The 27670-nt window shown below is 44.2% G+C and overlaps 1 protein-coding gene across 4 annotated transcripts; it reads right to left on the bottom strand.

Moving 5' to 3' along the window:
• Positions 1-68: 68 nt before the first annotated feature.
• LOC105393942 lies at positions 69-26641 on the bottom strand. 4 transcript variants are annotated; one of them, XM_048626617.1, is made up of 11 exons: positions 25771-26641; positions 25055-25151; positions 20916-21093; positions 20766-20832; positions 11626-20467; positions 11201-11292; positions 10454-10642; positions 7887-9940; positions 7084-7297; positions 2595-2782; positions 69-2220 (listed from the first exon to the last, which is right to left on the bottom strand). In XM_048626617.1, exons 3-11 carry the CDS (start codon positions 21083-21085, stop codon positions 870-872), a joined length of 13167 nt encoding a protein of 4388 aa, XP_048482574.1. In that variant the 5' UTR covers positions 21086-21093; positions 25055-25151; positions 25771-26641; the 3' UTR covers positions 69-869. The 4 variants fall into 4 exon arrangements, with proteins under 4 accessions (XP_048482574.1, XP_048482572.1, XP_048482575.1 ...); XM_048626615.1 differs by lacking the exon at positions 25055-25151; XM_048626618.1 differs by lacking the exon at positions 25055-25151 and having other exon boundaries at positions 11635-20467.
• Positions 26642-27670: the final 1029 nt, after the last annotated feature.

Raw genomic sequence — 27670 nt, 5'->3', positions numbered from 1 at the left:
CGCGTATGACGTCACGCAAGGTGTACGGTTCTGTACATAGGTACTGAATTATTTAAACAAAACCACGGTTTCTTCCTTATACAAAAAATATTTTACTTAAATATAAATCTTAAATAACATTTATTTGGCAAATAAACTTGAAAATCACCGGTCAACAGTCATATTAGACGTATTATTAATTGTTGACAATAGTTAACAAGATCAATATAACTATTACGGAATAGGTAATAATTATGTATAAATGGAACTTTTAATTAGATAAATTCTAGAAAAACACTAATGACTCACACAATAAAATTAACAAAATGCTTTTCTGACTGAACAAAAAACAGCTACATTTACTATTCACTGATGCAGCGAACGCTTACTTTGAGAAAAATGCAAATTGGTGATTATAAATTATGAAATAGAATTGAAACAAAATGTAGGATATTACTAAGCCAATTAAATCAATCAGTATATTTTTACACCTGCTTATACTGAAATTAATTTCTGTTATTAACGTTCTGGGTAAAGAAGTAATTTTACACTGTGTACTATGTAATATTATAAAAATAATATCAGAAATGTAATCACTGTAGCTGTCTATATCTATGAATATGTACGGTATGTACGTACAATTAAATAGACGTAGAATATTATGTATCATCTCAACTCCTACCTAACTAATAGCTGAGTAACTATACCTACTTATATACAGAATCCTTAGAGGTAAGAATGTAGGAATCACAGATTTTTTACTGCCACATACTGTTGGCTCTAATTAACACTTACATATCATCTAAGTTAACAATCAACGATCATTAATCAGTCTGTTCTAATTGGAATCACCCACTGCATGCATCACTATATCTTCAGTCTGACTGTGTTTACTGTTTGTCTGTGTTGGCGTCCTTGAGCACGAGTCTGGGGCAGATGTCGAGTATGTTGGCGAGCGCGCGCACGGTGACGGGCAGCGGGGTGGCGCTGCCGGGCAGGGACAGGTGCGTGCGCACGTCGGCGTAGCGCGCCAGCGGGGCCGGCGCCGCGCCGTAGTACGAGTAGTCGCCGGCGGCCTCGCGGCCCGGCGCCGGCGCGTGCCACGGCAGCCGCGCCGTGGACTTGCGCGCCACGCGCTGCGCCGGCAGCCTGGTGGTGGACTTCCTGGCCACGCGCTTCACCGGGGGCTCCGCCGCGTCCTCGAGGCCCCTCTTGACGGCGGCGGCGGGCTCGTCCGTCAGGTCGCCGTCGTCGGGCGCGGGCACGAGGCGCAGCACGGGCTTGCGCTCGAGGCCGGGCGGCGTGGGCGCGTGCTTGTCGTCGTGGTGCGCCAGGTACCCGGCCATGGTCGTGAACACCTTCCCGCAGCGGCGCAGGCGGCACAGCACCTGGTCGGGCAGCTGCTCGCAGCGCAGCGCGCGCTGGGCGGGCGGCGCGGGCGCGTGGGCGGCGGCGTGGTGCGCGCGCAGGGCGGCGCTGCTCGTGCGGCGGATGAGGCACGTGGCGCACTGCAGCGCGCGCTGGCCGGGCTGCACGAGCTGCGGCTGGCTGTCGGCGCGGCAGGCGTGCGCGGCGCATTCCGCCTGGGGCACGGCGCGCGAGCAGATGAGGCAGTAGGCGGCGGGCGAGGCGGGCGCGGCGGTGGGCGGCGCGGCGGCGGGCGGCGGCGCGGCGGGGGCGGGCACGCGGGACACGCGGCGCGGCAGGCCCGGGTGGTCGCGCTCGTGGTGGCGCGCGAGGGTCTGCAGGTGCGCGTTGAGCCCGCAGTGGCCGCAGCGGTACGGCTTGAGGCTGTAGTGGCGCAGCACGTGGTCGGCCAGCCCGCCGCGGCTGTTGGTGGAGTGCGAGCAGTACGCGCAGCTAAACGCGCCGGCCGGGCGGGGGGGCGCGGCGGGAGCGGCGGGGGGCGCGGGCTCGTCGATCACGAGACGCTCGTCGTCGCTGTCGGCGCGGCGCTCGGCGTCCTCCTCGTAGCGCACCACCAGCAGGGAGTTGTCGGGGGGCGGCGCGGGGGGCGCGGGGGCCGCGGGGGCGGGGGCGGGCGCCGGCTGCACGTTCATGGTGAGCTTCTGCACCTGCAGCGCGGCGCGCAGCCAGGCGGCGCGGGGGCCGGGGGCGCGCGGGGCTTCGCGCACCGCCCCCGCGCCCCCCGCGCCCCCCGCGGCCCCCGCGTGCGCCCCGCAGTGCCGCTGCGCCTCGTGGTAGTGCTGGAACTTCATGGGGCACAGGCTGCAGCTCCACCTGCAACACCGCACTCACTCAGTAACCAGTTTCTCATTCAACTAATCAATCATTTTGTAAAGCCTATATTTTATATAATTGTCTATGTACAATTTCCTCTCCCATTTCTGCTCTTCAGACGAAAATACACAGATCCAACACAATCCACGTTTTTTATTACTTCCCCAAGTACCCTGAGGGCCTACAAATCATACACATACAGTCCGCTTCGCTTCAAAGCCTTCAATGACTTCCATACAATTTCTTTGTCATTTGTTAGTAAAGTTGTTCAAGATAAAATTAAATTTGTCTATCAAGTATGGTAGATAGGATTCATGCTATATTTCAAGTCAAATCTATATTTTTAAGCCACCAACTTCAAACCACCTACTCACCTAACTTTATTGAGCTCCATCTCGAGATGTTCGTGCATGCTGGCCTCGTCCTTCGCCTGGTAGTCGCACTTGGGACACGCGAACATCATCTGTTTAGGCGCTCCGAAGGGCCCGAAGGCCTGCTCTAGCTCTTGCATACTCATCTTCTTAGGCTCTTCGGGTGGCGGGGCCGGGGCTTGCACCTGCTTCTATGGAATAGAATTCATTTATTCACAAGGTTCTAGGTACATCAGTTCTTACAATATCAAATTATAGTGTCTGTCATGTTTCACCGAGACATGGATATGTGTTTAAGGCTTCGTCAAATAGAAGAACGCTAACTTGACGTTAAAGTCGTCGAAATATAAGAGGCCCATAAAAAATCTAAACAATAAGTAACTTTTGATGCTTAAAATGGATATGCTGGATATGGATTTTGACAGCAGCGCGGCTGCAGCGCTGCAGCAGCGCTGCAGTCGCGCGACAATTAGCGACTAATTTGAAGGCGCCCTATGTGTCTTTTTATGTATTTCATCCAGTAAATCAAGAGTAAATAGCAAATTTGTGTAGGGCCTATTATAATTTCAACGACTGTAACATTGTTTTGTACTACTACTAGCGATGCGTTGCGTACTGCTAGCGCTGTCGCTCTATTTGACTGGTTTGGTATTTTACCACAGTAGTACAACACATCATGTCATCTTAGCGTCACAGCGCAGCGTCAAGTTAGCGCTCTGACTAGTAACGTCTTCTGTTTGTCGAAGTCTAGTACTTATTTTCTTTAAGGGCCCGTACAGGGTGACGTGCCGCGCCAATTTTGGGTTTTCAATGCTCTTCACACAGCACACGCAGTGACACGCACACATGTAAGTTTGCACAGTGGGTCGATAAACGTTTACTCGCCAACTTTATTGACAATTATGTTCAAGTACATTTTGGATGATTTTAGGGTAAGTAAGTATAATTCTTACTTACACTGGTAGGCACCAGGAAAGAGTAGAAATTAATAGGGGTGCCACTTTACTCTATACTCGGAACCCGATTAGCTTTCTCAAACAAATGTGGTATTTACTTGTAGAAAGGTAACTAAAAGTATTAAAGTGTAGATAATAAGTTTCGGGCATCCTCCAGCCAACTGAACCCCGACGACAAAGCAAAGTAAATACATAGTGTCGCAAAAGGGCTATACTAAGCCAAAAGGGGATGACTCAAGGGGTCATTCTGAACAACTTTTGTTCTACGAGATTTGCAAATTCGCGAAAAAAAATATTCGTTTTCCATGGTAAAAAGTCACATGTCCACCAAAGTTTCTATGAAAAAGGTTTTTTTTGTTAATTTCCAAAACTCGTAGAGCAAAAGTTCAGAATGACCCCCTGTCTTACTCCTTTTTACCCGACTGCCGAAGGAGGAGGGTAATGTTTTTTGATTGTATGTATGTATATACGTATGTTTGTCTGTTTCTTTGTTCCCTCCTGTAGCCTAAACGGCTTGATAGATTTTGATGTATGAGGTATTGTTAGAAGCGTATTGATGGCGCGATGGCTATAGGCTATGTGACGTTCCATTAAAATGTACATAGCGCCCTCTTGAGGACATAACGTGATGATCGAAAAAATAATAATTCAACTTTGCCGTGTAAGGTATCAAATGAAAGGACTTGATTTTCACATTACAAAAATATGCATATTGAAGGTATTTAAATAACAACACCAAAATTATTGAAATAAAAAATGATCATGAACTACCTACCGACGTAAAATTTCATAAAATAAAAACAACTAAAAAGTTAAAAATAAAAAAATACAATTATACAAAACTAAAAACCTGACTGTACGCTAAAAACATGAAAACGAGTCCCAATGTTAATGGAAAGTATCGCAGGCGGGGACCAACTTGACCGCCACTCAAGGCCGTTTTCTAAGTAACATTCAGCTAAATGGTGAACCCTCTGCTGGTATAATTTGTTTATATACCGCTTTTTCAATACCTGTAAGTACATTTTTTGGCAGCATAATATTTATACTTAATTTTAGGGTTTCGAACGTCAAAAGAAAAAAAGCAACCGTTATGGGATCTCTTTGTTGTCCGTCTGTCTGACTGACAGTTTTCTCAGAAACGGGTAAAGATATCAAGCTTATATTTCGCATAGATGGGGAGTACCCCAAAAAAAATATTATGGTACTCCCTGTCCCACACAAGTAAATTGGGGCTTATATTTTTTCCAGTTATTTTGATGTGTATCCTTTTTTTTCTTTGTTGTTTTGTATAAGTATGTGTTTCTTTTCTTTAAATCTGTATTTTTTTTGTTGTTGCTGTCTATGTGTCGAAAAAATGTATCTTTATCTTCAAATCACGCCATCTATCGTTTGTTTTTTTTGTGGCTACTGTCTATAGAAGAAATTCCGTCATTGACAATTTTACGTTACGAATTTATTTTTATTTATTTTATTTTTATTTTTACATTTTCGTGGAGAATCAACAGCATTTTGTTAATAAATAATTATTACTTATGAACACATAACAACTTGATGCCATTAACAGAATGAACTTAGTAAACCCAGTAAACCTAACACATCCAGAGGAAAAACAAAATCTCTTTCTCTCTCTCTGAAAAACATACTTAATAGCCCAAACTCGATGCTTTTAGCTATTAACATCTTTGAAATAAAATTGAGCCACCACCGTGTTACTGCCCTCATCAGATCCTCACGAGACCATACCTCAACCAGCACCAAGAGACTGTATTTTTGATCCCTAACCTAATGTTCGTGCGTATTGTCATCACTTAGATCCATTCGCTATATTCCTGCTCCTCATCAGACCTTTACGAGACTGTAATATCACGAGAATATTGCACACTATCTAATTTAATTTAATGTATTGAATATACTGGAAGAATTATGCTTCCTCAATTTCAAATCAAATTATGTTGGTGTCAAAAAAGTTGAAAAAGTGCAATGACAACCAATGTGCAGTGATTTTGTATCTGTACACGATAAGATCGCGAGCTGTCAGTGCTGCCTAAGCCGACGTGACCCTTCTTTGGAGGCCAGCGGCCAACTGAGTCAAACGTCACTTGTGTTTATGATTTTATAACACAGAAAGCCGCCATAGATATTTGTATGAAGATTTGAGGGAAAAAAATTGCTCAAGTTTGGGATTAATTTACACAAAATAAGTGTGTGTTTATTAAAAAACAAGGTATTTAGCGCCTAGTCCAAGCCTTTAACTTTATAATATGATAAAAATCATATGAAAATTCTTTATAATTACGACACAGTTGTTACAATACGGGAGTGTGATTGACTGGTTTTTCTTGATATTCTGAAATTAATTTACAGTTATCCATAATCATTTACTTAAATTCGAATGATTCAGCACCTAGCTAGACTCTTCAACTACCTGTGTGATTTTTTTCAAGGCTGTAGAGCATCATTTACTACATAATTCTATGACAATGCCAACCCTCGATTCCCTATTGCAGACCCTTAAATAAACATGCACTCCATGCAATTCTAAAAGTCATCAGATTTAAAAGGCAAGTAAGAATGTTAAAATTTGATACAGAGTACTTAACTATAACTACATTATTATTATCACTTTTAAGTTTGCATGAAAGTTTATGTTTTTAATAACTTTATATTTATATAGTACCTAAATTAATATATAATTAAATATATATATCTATGATGTTAAATTAGTGCTTTTGTTTACATGCGCTTTCCAGGATGTGTATATGTCGCAGGCAACTGGTTTAATCTCCTGTTTGATTGAACCACTAGCCCGTTCATTGGATGGCGCTGTTCAGTTGTATGACTAGGCCGAACGTTGATTGAACAAGCGTCACAAAACGTCCAACTAGTTAGCTGACTTAAAATCAGTCAGGTGGTGAATAAAACAAATATGGCGTCTAACAGCTAACAGCTGACACAAAAAGCACCTATATTGTTGGTTTTTTGCAAATAAATTAGCTTTACAGTGCGTTATTTGTGTTAAAATAGTGTGACAACATGGATTTACCTATTATTACGCCGCGGGCGGATAGTTTCAAAGAAAAAAAGTGGCGAAACTGGATTTATTATGAACAACAATATGAAGGAACGTTTATTGTTATTGTTTAGTTAATTTGTGAGATAAGAGCTTTGTAACATAGTCTTTTTATTGACTCTTTTCTGGTGATGTTCACCCTAACCAGACAATACAAATTTGCTATACTTTATCCCATTCAACGACTTCGCTGAATGACGTTCAGTCAAGACGTCGAACGTTACAATCAACGACTTGACGAGTTGTCCTTTAGTCATACAACTGAATAGCGCCATCCAATGAACGGGCTAGTGGTTCAATCAAACAGGAGATTAAACCAGTTGCCTGCGACATATACATGACCTCGGTAGTTGATCTAGAATCCAGATTGTATCTTAGAAACTTAAAACTGTGTACCATGTTTTGATTAACTGCTGTTTTGTGTACCATATTGATAAATAAATAAATTCAAATTTCAACCAACCTGCTCAGGAGTCTGCACATGCTGCTTCTGGAAGCTCTCCCTCCTCTGCAGTATGACCTGCTCCTGCCTATCCAGCAGTGCCCGGGCCCAGCGCTCCACGCCTGCGTCTGCTGCGAGCTCGAGCGGTGCCGCCTGTGACCGATGCTCTGAGCGAGCGTGCTCCTGGAGACCTTCCTTGTGGAACGCCTTGTAGCTGCATATGCGACAGCCCCATCTAGGGAAAAGGGAGGGTGTTTAATGTGTGGGTGTATTTATTTATTTAATCCTTAATTGAAAGAGTGTACAAAGGGTGGATTTAATGCTATAAGCATTTTGTACCAGTCAACCCACAGGAGGTGCGAGCAAATTTAATTATAAAGTTTTATAGGTTGGTTAGTGGTTTTGGAGTGGTGAGGCGGAAGTAGAAGCGAAAGCACTAAGCGATATCGGATGCGGGCAACATGGATAAGCTATAAACTCACGTATTAAATATTACTATCTTCTTTAGAAATTCTTATTTGTAATTAAATGTTATTTCTTGAGAATGGTTCAGTACACTAAGACCCTATTTGATCATAAATATCCTTCCATCCATTTTTGTACGTATATGCTAGTATAATAAGCTATGTAACTTCTGTTTTTCTTTTTGTACAAATAAAGTATATTCAATCTATTTGCAATCATCTTTTACCATCACAAACCCGTATAATTATACGAATAAGGCCACATTTTTGTACTGTGTTTTTTAAGTTTATAAGTTGTTTTGTTTTATTTACTTTGGTGCAAATAAATTGTATTGTATACCTCCAACACTGTGTACTTACTTGCGGTACTGCAGCTCCTCGTACAGATGGGACGTCATGGCGCCGCGCGAGTCCTCGCAGGCGCCGCACAGGCAGCACTTGTACCGGATGCCGTTGGGCTCGCAGAACGCACCGAACTTCGCACATAGCGCTTCTATAGACAGTTCATCTGGGTCTTCTACTTCGCTCTTGACGATGTTGAGGTCGACGGCGGGGGTCGCGGGGGTCGCGGGGGGCGCGGGGGCGGGGGTCGGCTCGGGGTCCGCCTTCACCTCGGGCTCGCTGGGCAGGCCGGCCCGCGCCCGCTGCCGCCTCCACCGCGGCGTGCCGTCCGCTTCGTCCGGGATGCTCCCCTCTCTGTAGTAGAAGTAGAACACCTCCCCTTGTTGCCCCGCGTGCGAGTTATTGTGGTGCTTTGTGACGTTTTCTAGCGTGGACGTGCGCCACGGGCAGAACGCGCATTTAAACTGGAATTTGGACTGATGCGTTTTCGAACAGTGGTCGACGACTTCGGGTCTCAGCATGCTCTTGAACTGGCAGAGGCCGCACTGCCAGGGCTTGAGGTCCATGGTGGGGGCGGGCGGCGCGGGGGCGGGCGGCGTGGAGGCCGGCCCGCGCACCACGCGCAGGCTGCCCGCGCCCGCGTGCTTCTCCCGCACATGTTTATCCACTAGATACTGCTGGTGGTGGTAGTAGGGGCACGCCGTGCATCCAAACAGCCTCACATCGTGCATGTGAAGATGGGCGAGGATTCTAGGGGCGGTTAAAGGTCTGGAGGTATCTAGTTGTTGGCTGGCGGGGCAGTGCACACAGTGGTAGGTCCCCGAGCCGGCATGCAGCGTCTCCCAGTGGCACTTCAGCATGGCTTCATCTATAGAGATGTAGGAGCAGCCGGCAGCCCCACAGGCATACCTCTGCCGCTCGGGCACGTAGCGCGGGTAGCGAGCCGCCAGCTCGGGCGCCACGTACACGGCCACGGCGGGGTCGGCGGCGCGCTCGCGGGTCGCCACGGACGACGACGCCAGGTTCACCATGCGGTCGAAGTGCATCTCATTAGTCTCCAGATGAGGTACAGGGTTGACGGGAGCCGAGTCCGGGACCGCGCGCCGCTGGCTGTGCAGCTGTAAATGGCGGACTAGATTTTGACGCACTTTCGTTGTGAACTCGCATAGAGCGCACTGGGCGGTTTCATCGAATATCTGGTTGTGCGGAAGATTAGTTAGATCGTAGCGTTTTAGTTTGGCTTGTGGTGGAGGGGCTTCCGTGGAGGATCGCTTGCGCTTAGCGCGCTGTACAGGCGGCGGCGCGGGCTGCGGGGTGACGGAGAACAGCTGGCAGGCGGGCGCGGCGGCGGCGGCGTGCCGCTCCTCCGGCCCGTGTCTCTCCGCGTAATGATTCAACATCATGGCGGCTAGATCCGCCGGAGTTTCATACGAACAAAACGCGCACTGGATCATGTCCGATATTGTGTAGCAGAACGAGTAGTGCCGCTTCAAGCCTTTAGCCGTTTTGAGAATAGTGGAACACTTCCCGCACTTGTATAGATTCGCTCGCGTGTAGCGCTGCGACGACTGTACAACGTCACCGATATCAACGTCTTTCGATCGTTTCCCCGGCTTCTCAGCAGTTTGTTTCTTACTATCTTCCTCATCATCGCTGTCCAGCACCACAACTTCGGCCGCCCTCTTTCTAGTGGTCGGGGGGGTGGCTGGCTCCGCCACTTCTGTCTTCAGTTTGGGCGTGGCTCGGTCCGTCAATGGCAGCTCTTCAGGCGGCGGTGTGGCGGGTTTGGGAGGCTCTATGGGCTTTGCCACTGGGGTTTCTTCAACAGGAGTAGTCTCTATTGGCTCAGGAGTTTCCTCTGGTACATCCCGTGGCTGGTCCGGCGCCCTGGCTTCGCTGTGGGCGCTCTGAGAGGTTCTTCCGATGAGCTTCTCCAAGTCTAGGGCTCTCTCGGCCTCCTTCACTGGGTCTTCCACCTTGGAGGCCGCCGACACGTCGTAGGGCCGGACGGCGTCCTTCTTAGTGATGTTCACGAGCGGGAGAACCTTGAATTTCGATACTGTTGCGCCCTCCTGGAAATTAAATGTTGTATTTTTAGTTAAATATGTTATGTGGAAGTAACATGCAATCATTAATACGCATGCGGGGACATCGAGCGTGTGCTGTATCACACGTGCGTGACAATATCCGCACGATATACCTAATTCTTGAACGAACGAAATTAGTGCCCGTTTTTCACGAAGGGATGCCGTAGCTATTATGTATACACGCACGAGCAATGAAAACGTTCCACTTTCAAAATGTCAACACCAAACGAACCGAATTTTTAGAACATCTAATTTAGGATTTCATCAAAATATTTTCGTTTTTAGTTGATAATATTCTAATGCGAAGTTTTTAATGTAGGTACTTCAATATTGCAGTGGGCTAGCCTTTTCCATTTAGGAGTAATTTGGTGCTTTTCTCACTGGAACTTTTTCATTGCTCCTGAGTGTATTAACTTTGCCGTCGCATAGTTTACACGAAGTCGTTTTGTTACGTGAATTAAGACACATAATATCTCCAGATGCCTCCAATTCCCTCACCTTAGTCTCAACGATATGCCTCAAATACGCCCTGGGCACCTTATCCGGGTGTGCCTGCGACGCATGCGCCAACATGTCCTGTTCCTGCGCGGCGCCGTGCGCACAGTACGCGCATTGGTAGGCGCGCAGCCCGTGCGACTCGAGGTGCTTCACCAGGCTGGCCGGGTTCACGCCGATGAACGAGCACTCCTGGAATTGAGACGGTTAATTTGAGGAGGTGTAGTTTAATGCTCGTCTGAAGTGTAAGTACATAGAAGCTTATGTGAGTGGTTATGGTTAAAAACACATGACTGAATTTATTACAACTTCTCATGATACGTTGTGCGGTAAAAACATAAGCGTGAAAAACTTCAATAGGAATAAGTAGTGAAAGAAAAGCTAAGCATATTTTTTCGATGGCGTGAGACGTTTCGTAATAATTATAATGAACACGTTCAGTGGTGTGTTCATTGGAGCTGATTCTAAAGCAGCGAAACATAAATTTCGATTAGCCAAAAAATGACGATGTAGGTATTTACAGGAACGTTGGATCAATCAGATTGAACAATCGACTGTCACAATAAGAATAGTATTTATAGTTTTTGAAATCTTTTTGAACTTTTTCTTTCTTTATTTCTTCTTATCTTTAATTATTTTTTTCTCTTTGTGCGGGGGTTGTTAGTCCCTACACTGGACTCGCTCGAACGCATCCTATATACAATAAGTACATATCCGCGTAAGGTGTAAACTCTAGTTCTCAGTACGTACATTGCAGGGGTGCGAGGTGACATCGAGGTGCTTCTGCTCGTAATGCTCCAGAAACTTCTTGACGGTGTAGGTGCGGAACCGGCAGATCCTGTCTGGAAAATTGATGATAATAGCGTATTATTTAATGTACTCATCACAGACAACGTAGAGTGCAATAACGAAAAAAGTAAACTTAAAAGAAATTAAAGCTTTCACTCTTACGGCACAAACTCCGACAGAAATTGAAATTCTGACAGAACTTGATAAAGCAATCTGCCCATGCGTGGGCGTATAATAAAGCATGCCATTTAGGACTACAACAAATGGTCTGATGCATAATTCAGACTTTAACTTTATCGACTCTTATTAAGTATATCTTTTATATCAAAAACAAACTTAAAATAAATAAAAAATGAAAAAGTAAGTACACAACAGCGCATACTCACCCAACTTACCGATCGAGCACACGTAGTGTTTCACCGCCTCCTGCCTCGACATGAGGCCGTCGTTTTCCGCCCCCTCGCAGGCCGGCGCCCCCCGCGCGCGCAGCACCGCCCCCCCGCGCCCCGCGTGCCGCCGCCCGCAGTGCGCCTCCACCAGCGGCCCAGAGAACCCGCGGTAGAAGCACCACTTGCAACAGTACACACAGCTTCCATGCTCCTTGAACACATGAGAGACTAAATCTATGGCGTTCCCCCCCGCGTCGAATGAACAGTACGCGCAAACTAATGCGTTCTCTCCGCCCAGCCTCTGATGCGCAGACGCATGTTGCAACGCGTCTTCTAAAGAGTCGCTCGTGAAGGAGCAGAACCGACCGCCGCACTTGAACACGTGGGCTAACTTCTCCGAAGACATCATCAGGTCTAGAATGATGCGGTGTTTTTCAGACACTATCTTCATCTGGTGCTCTTCGTATATTACGGTTGTCACTTTTTCAGTCGGTTTAGACGTTGTCGGACGACTGACATCGGTTGGTATGCTCGGTGGCTTCGCTTGGACTGTTGCTTCAGAGTTTAAGCTCATAACGCATGCAATCTTTGGCATCGCAAGTTCTTCGTCGAGCGGTGTGTCGGGCTGCACTAGGTCGCTTATTGGCCGCACGTTTATGTACGACGCCGCCGGAACTTGAGGTTCTATTTTCTCGACTGGAGCTGCCTCGACTGTCGGGAAATTATCCGAATGCACGTCCAGCATGTGAGTCAAGCAGTCTTTGAACGAGTAGCAGCCTTGCGGCAAGATGATCACTTTGCACATCGAGCAGTATCCATCCCAAAACTCCTTCCCGTGCTTGAGCTGTATGTGCCGCTTCATGGATATGAGGAGCGAGGTCGTGTAGTGCTTCTCTCCGTTAATGCAACAAACGTACTCTTTAGCTCCGGTGTCTGTGTAACTAATCTTGAAGTGTGGGAGCAAGTATACGTCACTGGCCACATTGATTTCAGGGTCTTTGTCGTTCAGATCAGGATCTGTATCTGGTTTAGTGGCGACCAGCGCGGGCACAGGTTCCTCGACAAGAGGCGGGGGTGGCTCAACCGCCGCGGGGGGTGGGGGTGTCGGGTCTCTGTGCTCGTCGAACGAGTCGTCTAAGTCGCCGGGTACATCATCATTATCATCTGTTTCGCTTTTCACGACGGTATCAGTATCAAGGGTCTCGTTATCTGATTCAAAGTTAATTCTGGACTGCACGGAGCGAGGCCCCGGTTTACGTCGTCGAGGTGGTACTTTCACAGGTTCCTCTTTCTTTGGGTCCTCTTTCTCCGGTTCCTCTTTCTCCGGCTCCTCTTTATCTGATTCCTCCTTCTCCGGTTCGGGCTCATCGACCTCAGCCGCGGCCGGTTCCTGTTGATCCTCATTTTCCACAGTATTCTTAGACCTTAAACTTCTCAAAGTGCGAGGTTCACTTTCGCTGGACCTCTTCAGCTTGTCGAGCATGGCGAGCGTCATGACGCTGAGGCTGATGGTGTAGACCTCCGTCTCCTCGTCGTTGTGGCGCAAGGACACGTGGTTCTTGAGGTTCTCGAGCGAGACCTGCGTGTAGTTGCACTTGCCGCAGATGTAGCCCATGAGCAGGCCGTGCGGCGCGCGCGGCGGCGGCGGTATGTCCAGCATGAAGGTGCAGCGCCGCTCCGACGTGCAGTCCGAGCACTGCTGCTTGTACTCGCCGGTGTGCGTGCTCACCACGTGCCAGAAGAAGCTCTCCAGCACGGACTTGCGCTTGGCGTCCGTGGGCCCGGGCCCGCGCTTGTCGCTCAACACCTTCGAGCAGAACCGGCAAATGTACTGGTATATTGGAATCGTGCGTATCTCTGAGAAGTTTGTTATCATTGATTGGTTGATTGCTTTCTTGGCTATTTGAGGATTCATCCGTGATAGTGGGATCTCGTAGTGCGGGTGCTTTTTCTTGTAGTGACTGACGATCGCCTCTCCCTCGAAGTGGCACAGGCGGCACGGATACACTTTAGCCGTTTTGATGAAACAGTATGTTTTGTCTGTAAAGCAGTTCATGTCTGGGAGTACTGCCGGCTTCGCTATTTCGGACACGACTGGTTCAGATACCTCTTCTTTATCAATTGTTTTACTTAACTTCTTTTTGGTTCTCTTGGATTTGATCACTCCAAGTTGCCAGCTGCGTCGTTTTCGTTTGGACTTCGTCTTCAGTTCGACGAGCAAGTCTGAGCTGTTGCTCTGTGAAGAATCCATGGAGTCACTGTCAGACTCAGAGTTGGAAGGAGAATTCTCGCTGGCCGGCGCCCTTTCAGAGAGTGAATCAGATTCAAATTCATACGGATCCTCGATTTCATGTTTTGGCGGCTGTTTGGTCTTAGATTTTGGCCCCGGCCTATTTTTCTGCACGGGTTGTGGTTTCTCTGGCGATACATTCTTCAATGTCGCTCTTTCAGCATTAGTTTTACGTCCACGCTTTCTACCAGAATATGTCGATGGGTTTGCTAATGCCGATGTCAGATTTTTCTTCTCTATAACTACCACGGGACCTGCAGGCTCACGATCTTTCGCAGGATCCTCAATGCTTTTAGTGGGAGATGTGTCGGAAAGATTTTTCTTCTCTTCTACTAGCTTTGCCAACCGACACATTCGTATTCCTGTTGCGTTTATAACGTCATTACTAATAAACATATCCCTTATATCTTCTTGCAACTGTTCCAACTCCCTTTTCCCTCGTTTTCTCGTTGGTTTAGGTTTTTGAGCCGCGCTGGCTACAGACCTAGTTACACGTTTCTGCCCCTTACGTGTTATTTTTTTTCCTTTCGATACTACTTTGGTCTTTCTAGTCACCTTTTTAACTTGACTCTTAGTTTTTGACGCAATCGATTCATTGTCATCATCTGTAATACTTTGGTCAAGCTCTGCAGTAGTTTTTTCTTGCTCATCGTCTTTGTTCTCAATTTTATCAAGAGGCTGGCTAGTCTCTTCAGAGTCTTTACTTTCGTTTGCATTTTCGACAGAGGCCTCGTCTTTACCCTTTTCTGCCTTTTCCTCATCAGCTTCAGATGGTTTTTGTTCATTTTCGACAGGAGGTTCATCCTCATTTGTTTTTTTATTATCATCTTCATTTGTTTGCTGTTCCATCTCTGATTCAACTTTACTAGACTCTTCAACCTCTTTCTCAGAGTCTTCATCATCAGACACAATCGCACTGAGTTTTTCTAGTTTCTTTTTAAGCTTTTCGCTGTCGGCGTTGTTGTCCAGCATGCTTAACAACTCTTTTATTCTGGACTTATTGTTGAGTATTGATAGTATATTCCCAAGCGAATCAGCACTCGCCGCGGTCGCTGCGGATTCAGTTTTAGTTTCCGATGTTTCTGTGGTGGGCTGTTCAGTTGTATCATGAGTGGACGATATATCGGAATTCATTTCTGTTTGTTGTGTATTAGTGCTATCAGGTATATCCTGAGTAAGTTTACTCTCTGTTTCATTTTCTTCAGTGTTTATTGTACTATCGGGAGTTGAACATGCTTCACTGCTTAATACAGGAGTTAACTCAATGTTTTCTTCTATTTTCTGCGTGTCTTTTTCTTCTGGGACCGAAGTAGACACTACTTCAATATTATCTGGAACCTTAGCTTGAGAAATAGAATCAGACATGTCGTTTTTAGATTCTTTTTCATCTTTACTATGTTCTGCATTTCCTGTCTCTACATTTTCAACAGAAGCTTCTACTTGATTAGCGTCACTTGTATGCGTTTGTTCTGTAACTTTTTCGTTTTCATTTCTTTCCTCAATAGAGTTCTTTGATGTTGAATCTTGTGATTCTTGTGAGTCAATCTGTAAATTCGTGCTATCAGAATCAGTAAGGCTATTCAGCAGATTATCGAACACATCGTTTTTGGAAAGGCTGTTTATTAAATCCGACTCTTTAGTACTATGTAGGTCCTTATCAAGTCCGGCGATCAAATCATTTATATTATCTATCACAGTGTCTGATGCAATGTTATCTGTAAACAAATCAATTTCTGCATCAGGAAGATCGAAAGAGAAGTCCATACTATTACTATCCTGATTATCCGTAGTCTCAACAACTTTATTTTTAGTTTTTCCATCTTTAGGATCAGATATATCTTTAGATTTTGTATCTTTAGGATCCGATATATTTTTACCAACAGTTATAGTGGAAGATGTTTCTGAAGTATTATCATCAGAATCTGTGTCATAAATCACCGCTTTTTTAGCGCGCCTCGTCCTTCTAGGAGATACTCTGTCTTCTTCATCAATTTTTCTTTCTGGTTCAATGGTTTTTTTAGCAATAGTTTTTTTCTTAATAACCTTATCAGTATTCGATGTTGTACTTATTTCATTAACTCCTTTTTTCTTCATTTTAATCTCTGCTTTATCGGCTTGGGCGACTTTATCTTCCTTGACCTTTTTAGTTTCATTTGTCTCATTTAAAGAAGGTGTAGGTACTTTAGTTTCTTTAATATCAGGTTGCTGAGGTTCGTCAGGCACCTTTTCCTCTTCTGGGGGACGTTTTATTTTTGGTATTTTATAATTTTTCACTCCAGCTCCGGGACCTAAGATGTTACCTCTAGCAATGTTATCATTAGTGTAGACGATTCCGTGATGTTTCTTATCACGAGGACTTGATTTGCTATCTTTTTTTGGTGATGGATTTTTAGTATATTTTGTTGTTGGCGAATCATTGCTCCGCCGGAATCTAGGATCACGCGGATTCTTCCTTGGTGAGTATGCATCTTTCTTAGCTTGCATCTCCTTTTCTTTTTCCTCTAATTCAGTTTTTCTGTTTCTTGGATCTCTGTTCTTCATTATTCTTTGGGGTTTAGGGACTTGGTCAATAATTATAGTTTCATTTTTAGTTTCATTGGCCTTTTTAGGTTCTGGTTCTGGTTGAATTTTAACGTTTTTACTTTTCATTTCACGAGCTTTAAATGCCTCGAAATCAGCTTTGATATCTTTAAAGCTACGTTCTGAACCCTTCTGTACCACGTCACGACCAACGCTTTGTGCTCTTTTAAAGTTTGACCTTCGATCTATTGTGAATGGATTTTGGTGTGCTGCTGGAACAGGGTTCGGTAGTAAAGCTCGACCGACGCTGCCCTCACGAGTTATTGACCGACCAACACTTGAAGCTCGTTTTCTTCTGGCATCGAATAAATTCCAAGAATCATCTGGTTTGAATGCTTGGAAAGTAGAATTAATACTAGTATCGATAGTAAAGGAACGACCAGCGTGAGATTCCACCGACACAGTTTTAACTGGCATTTCTTCGTAAGTTCGACCCACACTTCTGGCACGTGAATTAGCGCGGTAGTTTCGTTCATCACCCATGCCTCTGCCAACGCTTCTTTCACGCATGTTTCCCATTTCCCTCCTATCTCTGTGTGGGTGTCCCCGGCGGGAGTCCCGGCCTCTGCCGCGGTGGTGGTGGTATTCGTCAGGGTACGCATGTTGCTCCTCGTAATTCCTAAAGCGGCCGACACTGTGCTCCCTCGTTCGGCCGACACTGGCTTCTCTTCTGAAGCCCTCGTTACCATAATGTTGATCGACACTGGGATCTTGAGCGTAGCGGTTATAATCTGATCGCCCAGCGTTGTACTCACGAGAATAATTATCGGATCTTGCGTCACCGCGATCATCATAAGCATCTGAATACCTGTGTTGTGAATCTTCTGCGGCATAGGGTCTACGAGATTTGTTACCGTAAAAGCCACCTCGCTTATAGTTCGAAGTTTTATGATCTCGGTAATTATAACCTCTATCATCCTCATCGTAACCTCGTCGGTTGTTTCTTGAGTCGTAGCCTCCAGTTCTACCGAAAGGATGGTTGGGCGTGGGAGGGCAGTCGGACCGGTCAAACGGACGATTCGGGGCATTCAGAGACTCCGATCTTCCAAAAGGGTGGCTGGGGGTGGCGGGGCAATCCGACCTCCCGAACGGATGACTAGGTGTCACAGGATAGTCGGACCTACCGAAGGCATGAGATGGGGTCATATCGCCCCTTCCGAATGGGTGAACAGGGGTAGATGGACCATCCCCGCCTCCAAACGAGTGTCTCGGCGTAGACGATCCCATATCGGATCTTCCAAATGGATGTACTGGTGTCATGGAACCGTCAGATCTGCCAAAAGGATGACTAGGTGTTGTGGGGTAGTCACCTCTACCAAAGTAATGGCTTGGGGTAGATGGACAATCTAATCGTTCTGGTCTGTCGAGGTTCAAGCGAGGGTCCCTTTGCCGAGCGAACTTGTCATCACGCTCATTGTTCCAGCGGTTGCGCGGCCGCGCGGAGCCCTCCCTGCCGCCGCGCGACTCGTGTGATTCCCATCGTGAATTATTTGAATCTTTGGAGCTTTCTCCGTCACGCTCCCAAGATGGTAAAGGTGCGTAAACGTGTTTTTTAGTCTGTTCTTCGACCTCAAAAGATTGTGGTGTAGGTGTCATCTCGAAAGCTCTAGAATTCGGTGTCATAATTGGAGCTCTACTTGGAGTCATATTGGGTAAGTTTTGCATAAGTGGCCGCGGTGTTCCACCAGGATTGACTTGACTGATTGATTGAGGAGAATTCATAGGTTCTTTATTCAATAAAGTATTCATATCTTTTCTTTTTCTCGGATCTATCCGAGGTTCGACAGGTTTAACCTCTTCGGCTTTCTTAATCGTGTTTCCAAGGTCTTTTTGATTTTGGATACTATGTGATGGTGCATTCGGCACGACTCTCATGTCAACATCTGACGGGGCAACAGAAGGTGCTTTAACAGGCTCATCAGGAATTATTACCGGAGATTCACTTATGTCATCTGTTATTATTTCATTTTCAGGTGAACGAGGGTCTAAATCACCGTAGATGTCACTCAAAGACACATCATTGTCATCTTCCTTATTATCATCAGAGCTATCACTGTCGATAGCTAGGCCAGTAATGTTAAAACGTTCAAATTCTTTAGCTGTTAATGCTCTACTTAGTTTTTCTGAATCGTCTTTTGTAATAGAAATCTGAGTTTCCTTGGGCTTTTGCACAGATTTTTTTTTGTAATTTTCCAGCGATATTTTCTTTTTAGCGGCGATATCTTGTGCGTTGGAAACTTTCGTTAATATTTTTGGTTGGTGCAAATTCGGTGTGACGCTTTCAGCTCCAGGTATAGTCTCACTTAGGATTTCTTTTTTGAGAGCTTGTAGGATGTCGATTTCAGATACAGACTCTTTATTTTCCTTGCGTGGCACTGGCGGTGGTTTGTATGGAGGCGGATCGGATAAGAAAGGTATATGTGTGGTATTATCGTCAGTAGTCAGAAATGAAGAATCTTGTAATTTATCATCTTCATCATTAGACTCACAAGTCAGTTTTAGGTAATCTTCAGGTGCGAGTGGCAAGCTTTCTTGACTTTCAGCCACTTTAGTTTCTTCGGGCTTTTCTTCTGGTTTTTTCACGTCTTGTGTAATGTGTGACAACTTTTCTCTAGGTTTTTCAATGTCACCTTGTTCTATGGGTTTGTAAAAGTTAGCTCTATTATCTTCCTTTACAGTTTCAACTTTATCAATTAGGACGGGTTTGACTGTTTCAGTTTTATCAATTGTTTCTACTTTATCAATTAGAACCGATGGAACCGTTTCATTGCTTTTTGTTTGATCGTTTAGGTCCAGTGGTTCTATATTAACAATCGATTGATTACTTACAATAGTCGAACTTTTGTTACCGGAAGCAATTTTGGCAGGGCTTTTCTGTTTATTTTCAATTTCCTCCTCTTTAGAAGGCACATCTGAAGACAAATTGAAAGTATTAAAAGGTGATTCAAAAGATGATGGTGGTCCCGGTTTTGGGAATACTTCTTCAAAATGCTCGCTAGATTGATCGCTCACAATTGATACTGGAGGGTTAGCGCTTGTCTCGGTTGGGACGCTCGCTAGGGCTTTGTCGCCTTCATTATTTGAAATAACAAGACAAATTTGAATTTTACGCGAATCTGTATTTTTGGCAGATGCCTTTGAAGTACTTGTTGCCAATTTATCATCTTTAGTCTTTTTATCACTATCAACTACTACCAAACTTCCGTAAATGTGTTCTATTGCTTCGCTTTCACTGTCAGATAATTCTCCTTCCTCCACATCTTTAGGTTTAATCTTCTTGCCTTTATTTCGATACGATTTTAGAATCAAATCTGAAATATCTTCATTTGCACCAGTTTGCTTGAGCTCGCCCAATATTTGAGACCGTAACTCTCTCAGAGTCCCTATATCAACATCGGTATTGTCACAATTAATAATCCTATCAAGAATATCTTCAGTATTTAAGGAATCCAAGCTTTCTTCTGGTACTTTAAGCGTTATGTTAAGGTTTTTCTCCGAACGACTGTTCTTTCGACTACGATCCGAATCGCGTCTTTTTTTGCGTTCCTTTTTATGGAACGGTGGAGTCTTCTTTGGGGTTTTTTTAGGAGATCTTCGCTGAAAGAGCTGATTTTCGGGAGTTCGGTCGCGGGATGCGGACCACCGGTCGGTGGTGTTTCGCGGCGGAGAGACGAGTACGCGGGTGTAGTTGCGTTTCGACAGCGGCGCGTGCGCGTCGGGCGGCGGGCCGGGTGACCCCGCGCGGTGCGGGCGCCGCTGGAATAAGGCCGGCTCCTTGCTCCCCGGGGAGCAGTACACTTCAGACTGGTTCGCCCGCGCTATTTCTGGTAGAGTATCGTCTGTATTGTCTTGAGATATCGACGTAGCCTTCAGCTTTTGTCGCGCTTTATCTAAATTAGCAGACGGATCCTTATTTCTAGACGGTGAGATCGATTGCGGAGCCTTCTCGATGCCAGGCAACGTGTCCCTCTATAACAAACAACGTTTCAAATTGGCATGTTTCAATAATTACTATTATTTACTAAGTACTACTTAATATACTTAACTACTTCAGCAAGTTCGTTAAATAGATTCATGTATAAATGTTATAAATATGATATAATGTATTTTTATATATTTTAATGTATTATTATGTATTTGGTTTACGTAGATACATACTCTACGACATAAGCAGTTAATTATTAAGTGAATGGTTCCTATAATTAGATGTCTAGGTTGGCTAGTAAAAATTTACGCCATAATGGTTCAAATAAATACAAATCCATACCTGTTCGACCTTGGCGTACAAATTCAAGAGGACCTGCTCACATTTGAGTAGATTCTCCATTTTCATCCTGCAAAATTCACAAATCACGTTACACAGCCGAACAATCATCAAAATCATCGTACCAAACACTCTGTTCGAAACATTATTTACCTTTTACTTTTATCAGACAGTAGGTCCCTCAAAGCCTTGATCTTGGAGAGCTGTGCCTGCCGCGGGTTGGCGGCGCCCGAGCCGGTGCTCTCCAGGCGTCTAATCATGCTCTCCAGGAACGGAATGTACTTCTTCATCTCCTCGAACTTCGAGTCGTAGGCCGACTCCATTTTGAGGCCTACAACAGTTGTCGCCATGATGAGATTTTTAAGATACTTATTAATAAATATAATACTAACAAACAAAAAAATAAGATCAAAAGAAACGTAGCAACCAAAAATATAATCATTATAGTTATCTGCTATATGCGTTATAATATAGAACACAGAATCTTTAATTTAAAGGAACTAACTACATATTAATAAGTCTACATGTACTTATGTGATTAGTGAATTATGTCGCTACGTTCATGATCAATCAGATAATTAATAATATGACGCATTGCGAAACCATTGAACTTCTCCGAATCCTGTAATATTTATGCAATACGCGAATATGGCCGCCATTTTGTTATTTTACAATACATCTTTATAAATACCGAAGTTAGATTCTGGGTGCCTTTGCCTATTTAAAGTAAGTATTTTAGTAATTAATTAAGTACTTAAATCATCTTTAGTCTGAAGCCTAGTTACTATAAAGTGCTGAGATAATAATAAGTAATTGATATGCGATAAGAACATTAAATATGTTTATTGGTAAAAACACATGGAGTTATAAAAAAAACATTAACTTCCTCCGTGGTGCTTGCGCGCATGTCATGTGATGTCGTCTTTTGTTCAGCAGCGGCAGCGCCAGCTCATCTCACTCCTCCGTAATGGGTCGATTACACCTAACGAGTACAGTGGTGAGACAGTATCCTTGGCCGATCCTCTTGAGCTACCAAGTGACTGAGTGCGCGGCCGAGGACACTGACTCGCCACTGTACTCATTAGGTGTAATCGACCCATAAGCACGCGCCATACTCTGTACGAGAGGTTTTGTCTTGCGTCTCAACAAACTTATTTATTAAATAAAACAAAATTAATTACTTATTCACTATAAACTACTGGCGAGGCCTGCCGAATAGGCCCTCTACACTCTCACTCAACGCGCACTACAATCTGTTAGCAACGATAAAGCCCCCCCACTACACGCACCGCGAGCCGAGTCCCGAGCCGTACCATTCCGTGGACAAATCCGTCATCACCCACACACTACACGAGCCCCGAGTTGCAGTCCAGTCGATTGTGAACTTTACGACCCTTGCACAAGGAACATATTAGTACTACGGGTCGGGTCGGGCTTTAAAGAAGTACCTACTTGTGTTCCTTCGTCGGGCTGTCTGTATACGGGGAGCTTAGACTTTAGACATATCGTTATAAGAATATAACATATCTTTATTATACACCGCATAAATAAGACTTACAAAAAATATACATACAAAATAAAAACAATGTATAGTTACCTACTTAATAGACGGTCTATAATACTTATCATATTCACCTCGGTCATTCCTCAAAGCAAGACAAAGATCTTCAAATGAAGGGCCAAATCAGTTAACAGGTAATTTGTAAGAGAACTAGGGAAAGCGACATAGCTCAGAAAATCTGCAACTAACTGCGCAGGCATAGGTACCCAAAGAACATAGTACTATAGTACCTTTCTAACGAGAATGGCATACCTCTCCGGTACACCGGAGTGTGTAAGCCATTGAGGAAGAAAAACACTACGTTATATTGCAAGCGAAACTTAAGCACCCCGTTAACTTCACGCACCGCGAGCCGAGCCCCGAGCCGGCCCATTCCGTGGATAAATCCGTCATCGCCCACACACTACACGAGCCCTGAGTTGCAGCCAGTCGATTGTGAACTTTGTTGAGCGTTGCACAAGGAACATATTCGTACTTCTCTCGCTGCGCTCGCGAGCCCAGACGGCGAGCGCCGCGGATTGGCGCACCCGGGGCCTTTATAGTATCACGATGACGCTTGTAAGCTGTCAGTTTACGAGCGTCATCGAAAGGAATACATAAATTCGTACGAGCATTACACGGGCGAAGGAATGAGACAGCGACATAAAGTACGTTCGACGATACGGATACGGTGATCGGATCGGGCAAATGATACATGTCTGGACCCGGCTTTAGAGAGTGACCCTCCAGGACTTGAATACGGGACCTATGCTGAGAATAGTCAATAAGAAGTTTTCTGACTGTTCATTAAGAAAAGTTCAAGAATCCTCCGATAGATGGCCGCCGCTACTGTTTTTTTTAATAGGTTATGCTTTTTTTGGATGAGCCAAACTCTTCTTTAGTTGTTAGACCCAGCTTTAGTTGCACGAATGTCTCCGGTTCTGCGTTTTGCGCGTATTGACGACCACTATGTCCAACAGTGGACTATAGAAGGCTGAGAGAGAGAGAGAGACGACCACATCTTTTTGGACTTTTGTTTAATTCTTTTAATACTTCAATCCATTTTGGCCGACTTGTATCTGGTTTCTTTCTCCTACAGTGAACTGTAATATTACGACGACATACCTACTTAATATAGTATAGTATAGTGGTGGGCACTTGTCGCCAGCCACAAATCCGCGGATTGGCGCGCCCGTGAATGGGAGCCTTTACGTCCCTGAGAATAATGAGGGATTTTCCTTGATAGTTTAAAAGTTCCGAAATCTTCCGATAGATGGCCACCGGCCTGTCGTTTTCTATGAGCGACATTCTTCTGAGGGAACTGAAGTTGACTCGGGTATGTATGCACGTGTTGTTTTATTAGTTTATTTTTAATAATAATAATATAAGTAATCTTTATTTGCACACCAAAAAAGATTAACACATTATGATCAAACTTAATTTAACAAAATGTACAAATGGCGGTCTTATCGCTAAGCTAAGTTTTTATTACATAGGTAAGTAATTTTTATTCTGTAGATCTTACAAGTATTTTTGGGTTGACTTGAATGCGTCTAATCCAGGGCCGACCTATTAAAAATCCATAAAAAATTAGATGTATATTAAGAGCGCCATCTATGATTTAGTTTTTTTTTAATGATCTGTCGCAAAATCTCTCAATCTGTGATCAAACCCATAGACAAACAAAAGAAAAAAGAAACCTAACCTAAAAATTGCCTAAAATAAAACAGAACTCATTCAGTCAGTCTCATCTTATTATTCGGTAAGTAGGAAAGTACTTACTTAATTTATATTTAAATACTTTATTAAGTCATATTCAAATATAAAAATAAAATGATATGACACAGTTCGTTAAAATTACACGGGTTCGGGAGTCGGTTAAAAAACCAGTTTTCAGCTGAAAAATATACTTATCCAATAGATTCATAAAAAAAATAAAGTAAAGGTCCCTACCTACATAAATTATAGATTGTGATGTGATTCCCTGCCGAAGCGAGGCGCGTTACTTTAACAAATTGACAAACAACTTACTGAATTGAGTGGGTTTTTATCAAATCTCAAGGCGGGTGTGGATTGTCTTTTTTTTCCTATTTCACTTCTTTAATAAAGCCACTGTTTCACTATAATCACGTCCATGATTATGGCCGCTGCACTAACCAAACAAAGTCGCTTAAATTATACGAAGAACGAAGCGGCCGCGCAACCACCAGCCAGCAAACGCACAAGTGAAATGATGAAAACAAAATGGCGTCAATCGAGCCGACGCCGAGAGGCCCGAGAGACGGAGCAAGCCGAGTGAGTGAACGAACGATCGATCGATTGTGCACTGAATGAATAGAAACTGGAAGTGGCTAAAGATAGGGCGATCCCATTTCGCACTTTTTAAAATAAATTTCGCTAAAATTTTGCTTATTTACCGTAATAATGGTGTTATATTATATTAAATCTAATTTAATAAATAAGTACTTAATACTTCGTTTATTTTTTGCTTTTATAGAGCTAAAATAATTACAAATTTGACTTTCAACTATAGCGCCATCTACAAATAATTAACTTTAGAGCATGCATCATTATTCATATCCATTTCCGTTTAGAAAAACAAAGAAAAGATAAGCAAAATTATAATCAAGTTGTAAATACGTATAACATTACAAAGCAAGAATCAAAAATATCAAGATAGTAAGAAAGTAGCTATAAAAAAAGTTCCGCAAAGTAAATGAACATAACTATTGAACTTCTCAACAGCACATACCTTTGAAACGAAATCATTGTTAAGTTATCCTAATTCTTGAGAACAAGAAGCGGCCATTGCTTGGACGTCGCCGCTATTCCTTAGTCCGAATAAGCAGCTAGTAAAATGGGTAGATGCATTAACAAATATCCTAGTTACATGGGTTCCCTATAGTAAACCACATAGGAACAACATAAAGTACTTAGTTGGTTCCCTACAATAGGTAGGCAAGATAGGCTTGTACTACACGAATTATGTTGTCGGTTTATTTCTTCACCGTAGTTATACGAGTAGTACACTTACCTAACAGAGAAGTTCTTTAGATAGGTTTTAGTCTTAGCATTCGTTGGAGTTTCAGCTTTATTATTGGCACCACCAAATATATTTTTATGCAGCTCTTTTAAGAGCAGGTAAAAATGCATTGAGATTATTTAAGTGCCTATGTAGGTTACCTAGCTACCTACTAAATAAAACTTAATTGCAACATTAAACATTAATGACCCAATTATCAACTGCCCAATTATCCCTATATTATTGCGAATCTAACACTGCATAGATATTCACTTTCTTACGCAATACATTTTATGTTTCACAATCTAGCTGTGTCGGGTGGGCTTCGACCGCGACGCCATTACGGCCAGATAAAATAATGCGTCCTGCGCAGCGGCCACGCGAACATAAATGAGGTATAACGTTTAATTACCAGGTTTAATAGAGGAACGGATGTGCACACTAACCTTATTATTAACAAAACGAACTACAAATGTTATAGAATCAGTCGGTAAGCACTGACAGTGGACACGTTAGCACGATAGTTTGGCGGGACATAGTGCGTCTGCAATATGCCCGGGTGAGGTTGAATAATGTTCGATGTTCCTTTGTCCGTGTGTGTCGGGGCGACGACTGGTGGGCTGGTATGCGGCGGCGGGCGCGGCGGCGGCCCCCTCCAGGCCCGCAGCGCCCCCTCGCGCCGCGGGCTCCACGCCGCGATCACGATCATTCCTCGAACGCAGCCGCGCCGGCCGGTCGCGGCCGCTCGCCTCCGCATCACCACACGCCCACGACACGTCGAAAACAATCGTGCCTTCCTGCAATGCCTCTGAATACAGCCTGGCTGCTAGCCTCTGGGTTAGCAGCCAGGGCCTCGTCCTCGCCACAGCCGAGTAACTGTCAGGAATGTCCCTACGGTGTGTCCGCGCCACAAATATTTATCAAGTGCTTATAATAAGTGTTTAGTTGTGCGAGGTTCGGTGCGATGATCCGTACACGGTCTAAAAATAAATACAGTAAGTCCGTCCCCTCAGGTAAAGCTGCCTCGCGAATCAGAGAGAGATGCCACCAAGAAAGACAGAGATAAATGGCCACTGTACAATACAAAGACCATACACATTGTGCGGCTCTAATAATAATAGTATTGAATATCAGCAGCATACCCTGCAGGGGACGAGGCCCCTGCTATCGAGAAGTATGGCCTTGCATTCATAACGGCATGTAAAACTTGTCAGCCACGTCAGCTAACACTTAGGAACAACTGTGGAAAGTTAACGAACGCAATTAATTAACTACTCCCCGTTTAATGGTTACGTAACTTGCTCTAAATGGTGTATAGCGTGAATTAATATATGTAGAGTTAATGAGAGATAATGATTTGATAAGTTCTGCTTTATTAGCCCTGGTTGCTAACGCTGCCAAAATAAAAGTAGGTAACACATATTTACATAGGTCATATAAACATCATTACAAAGATCAAGTAACTTAACCAAGTGGAACTAACTACACTGTTTTATTCGTAGGAATAACGCACACCCACACACACCCAGACCACACACTCGGGCACCTGGGCATCGGGCATTCTCAGAACACACAAAGATTCTAGGAACCTGCGATAACAAATTAAGTACTCAACTAATATCGCTTCCCTTTATTTCTAGGTAGGTAACTAGTAAGTCTGTGTGTTATCTTAGAATATAAAGACAATTGTTCTTAGCAGTAGTAGAAAGTTCCGGAACTAAAATACTAGGTATGATATCTTAAGTAGTAGGTAGGATAATTTTACATTGGTTTTCATACCGGATCACAGATTTAGTTAAGGTCGGAGACTTCTGAAAACCTAGTCTAAATTCACTTTTTAAATGGTGTTGATTGATGTGTCAACACTTGATTAACACGTTAGTTGTTATATTGTTAACAGTAACCTTTTTAAATTAATTCAATGTTGGAGGTGCATTAATGTGCACGAACTAACGCTATTGCGATTTACACAATCCGTGCCTCAACCCCATACAACCAGGTACAGTTGACGTCACTAATGGACATTGTCACAATCGTATCAAATTAGACCTTATAGCTCACATATTAAAGCATTAAACCTAGGTATTGTGAAGAGGACTGTACGCAAAGTCCTACGTTTGACCTTACGTTGAACGCGAGCGGCCGAGTACCGTATTGATCTCGACAGCACTCGACAGTTTGAAAACGTTATCTCTCCGTATAGTCGGTTGTGGGCATGCGCAGTGGCTCGCTTGCGCCACTATAAAACCGCTAGCTCGGCTAAACGCTCTCAGTCACTAAGCGTCTGGTCTCCGCAACATACATGCTGCCACTGGAAAAGAAAATTAAAGTCCGTTGCGGTTTTTG

Source organism: Plutella xylostella, chromosome 16 (assembly GCF_932276165.1).
Source record: "Plutella xylostella chromosome 16, ilPluXylo3.1, whole genome shotgun sequence".
Taxonomy (NCBI): Eukaryota; Metazoa; Arthropoda; class Insecta; order Lepidoptera; family Plutellidae; genus Plutella; species Plutella xylostella.
Note: the sequence above shows the minus strand (reverse complement) of the source record. Positions and strands in the feature narration are given on the sequence as shown.

Excerpts from the sequence above, each read along its gene's own strand:
- LOC105393942 (XM_048626617.1), bottom strand. The coding sequence starts at position 21,085 with ATGGAGTCGGCCTACGACTCGAAGTTCGAGGAGATGAAGAAGTACATT. Across the intron at positions 20,833-20,915 it reads CTGTCTGATAAAAGTAAAAG|GATGAAAATGGAGAATCTAC; the intron begins GTAAATAATGTT and ends TGAATTTTGCAG. Across the intron at positions 20,468-20,765 it reads TGTACGCCAAGGTCGAACAG|AGGGACACGTTGCCTGGCAT; the intron begins GTATGGATTTGT and ends TGTTTGTTATAG.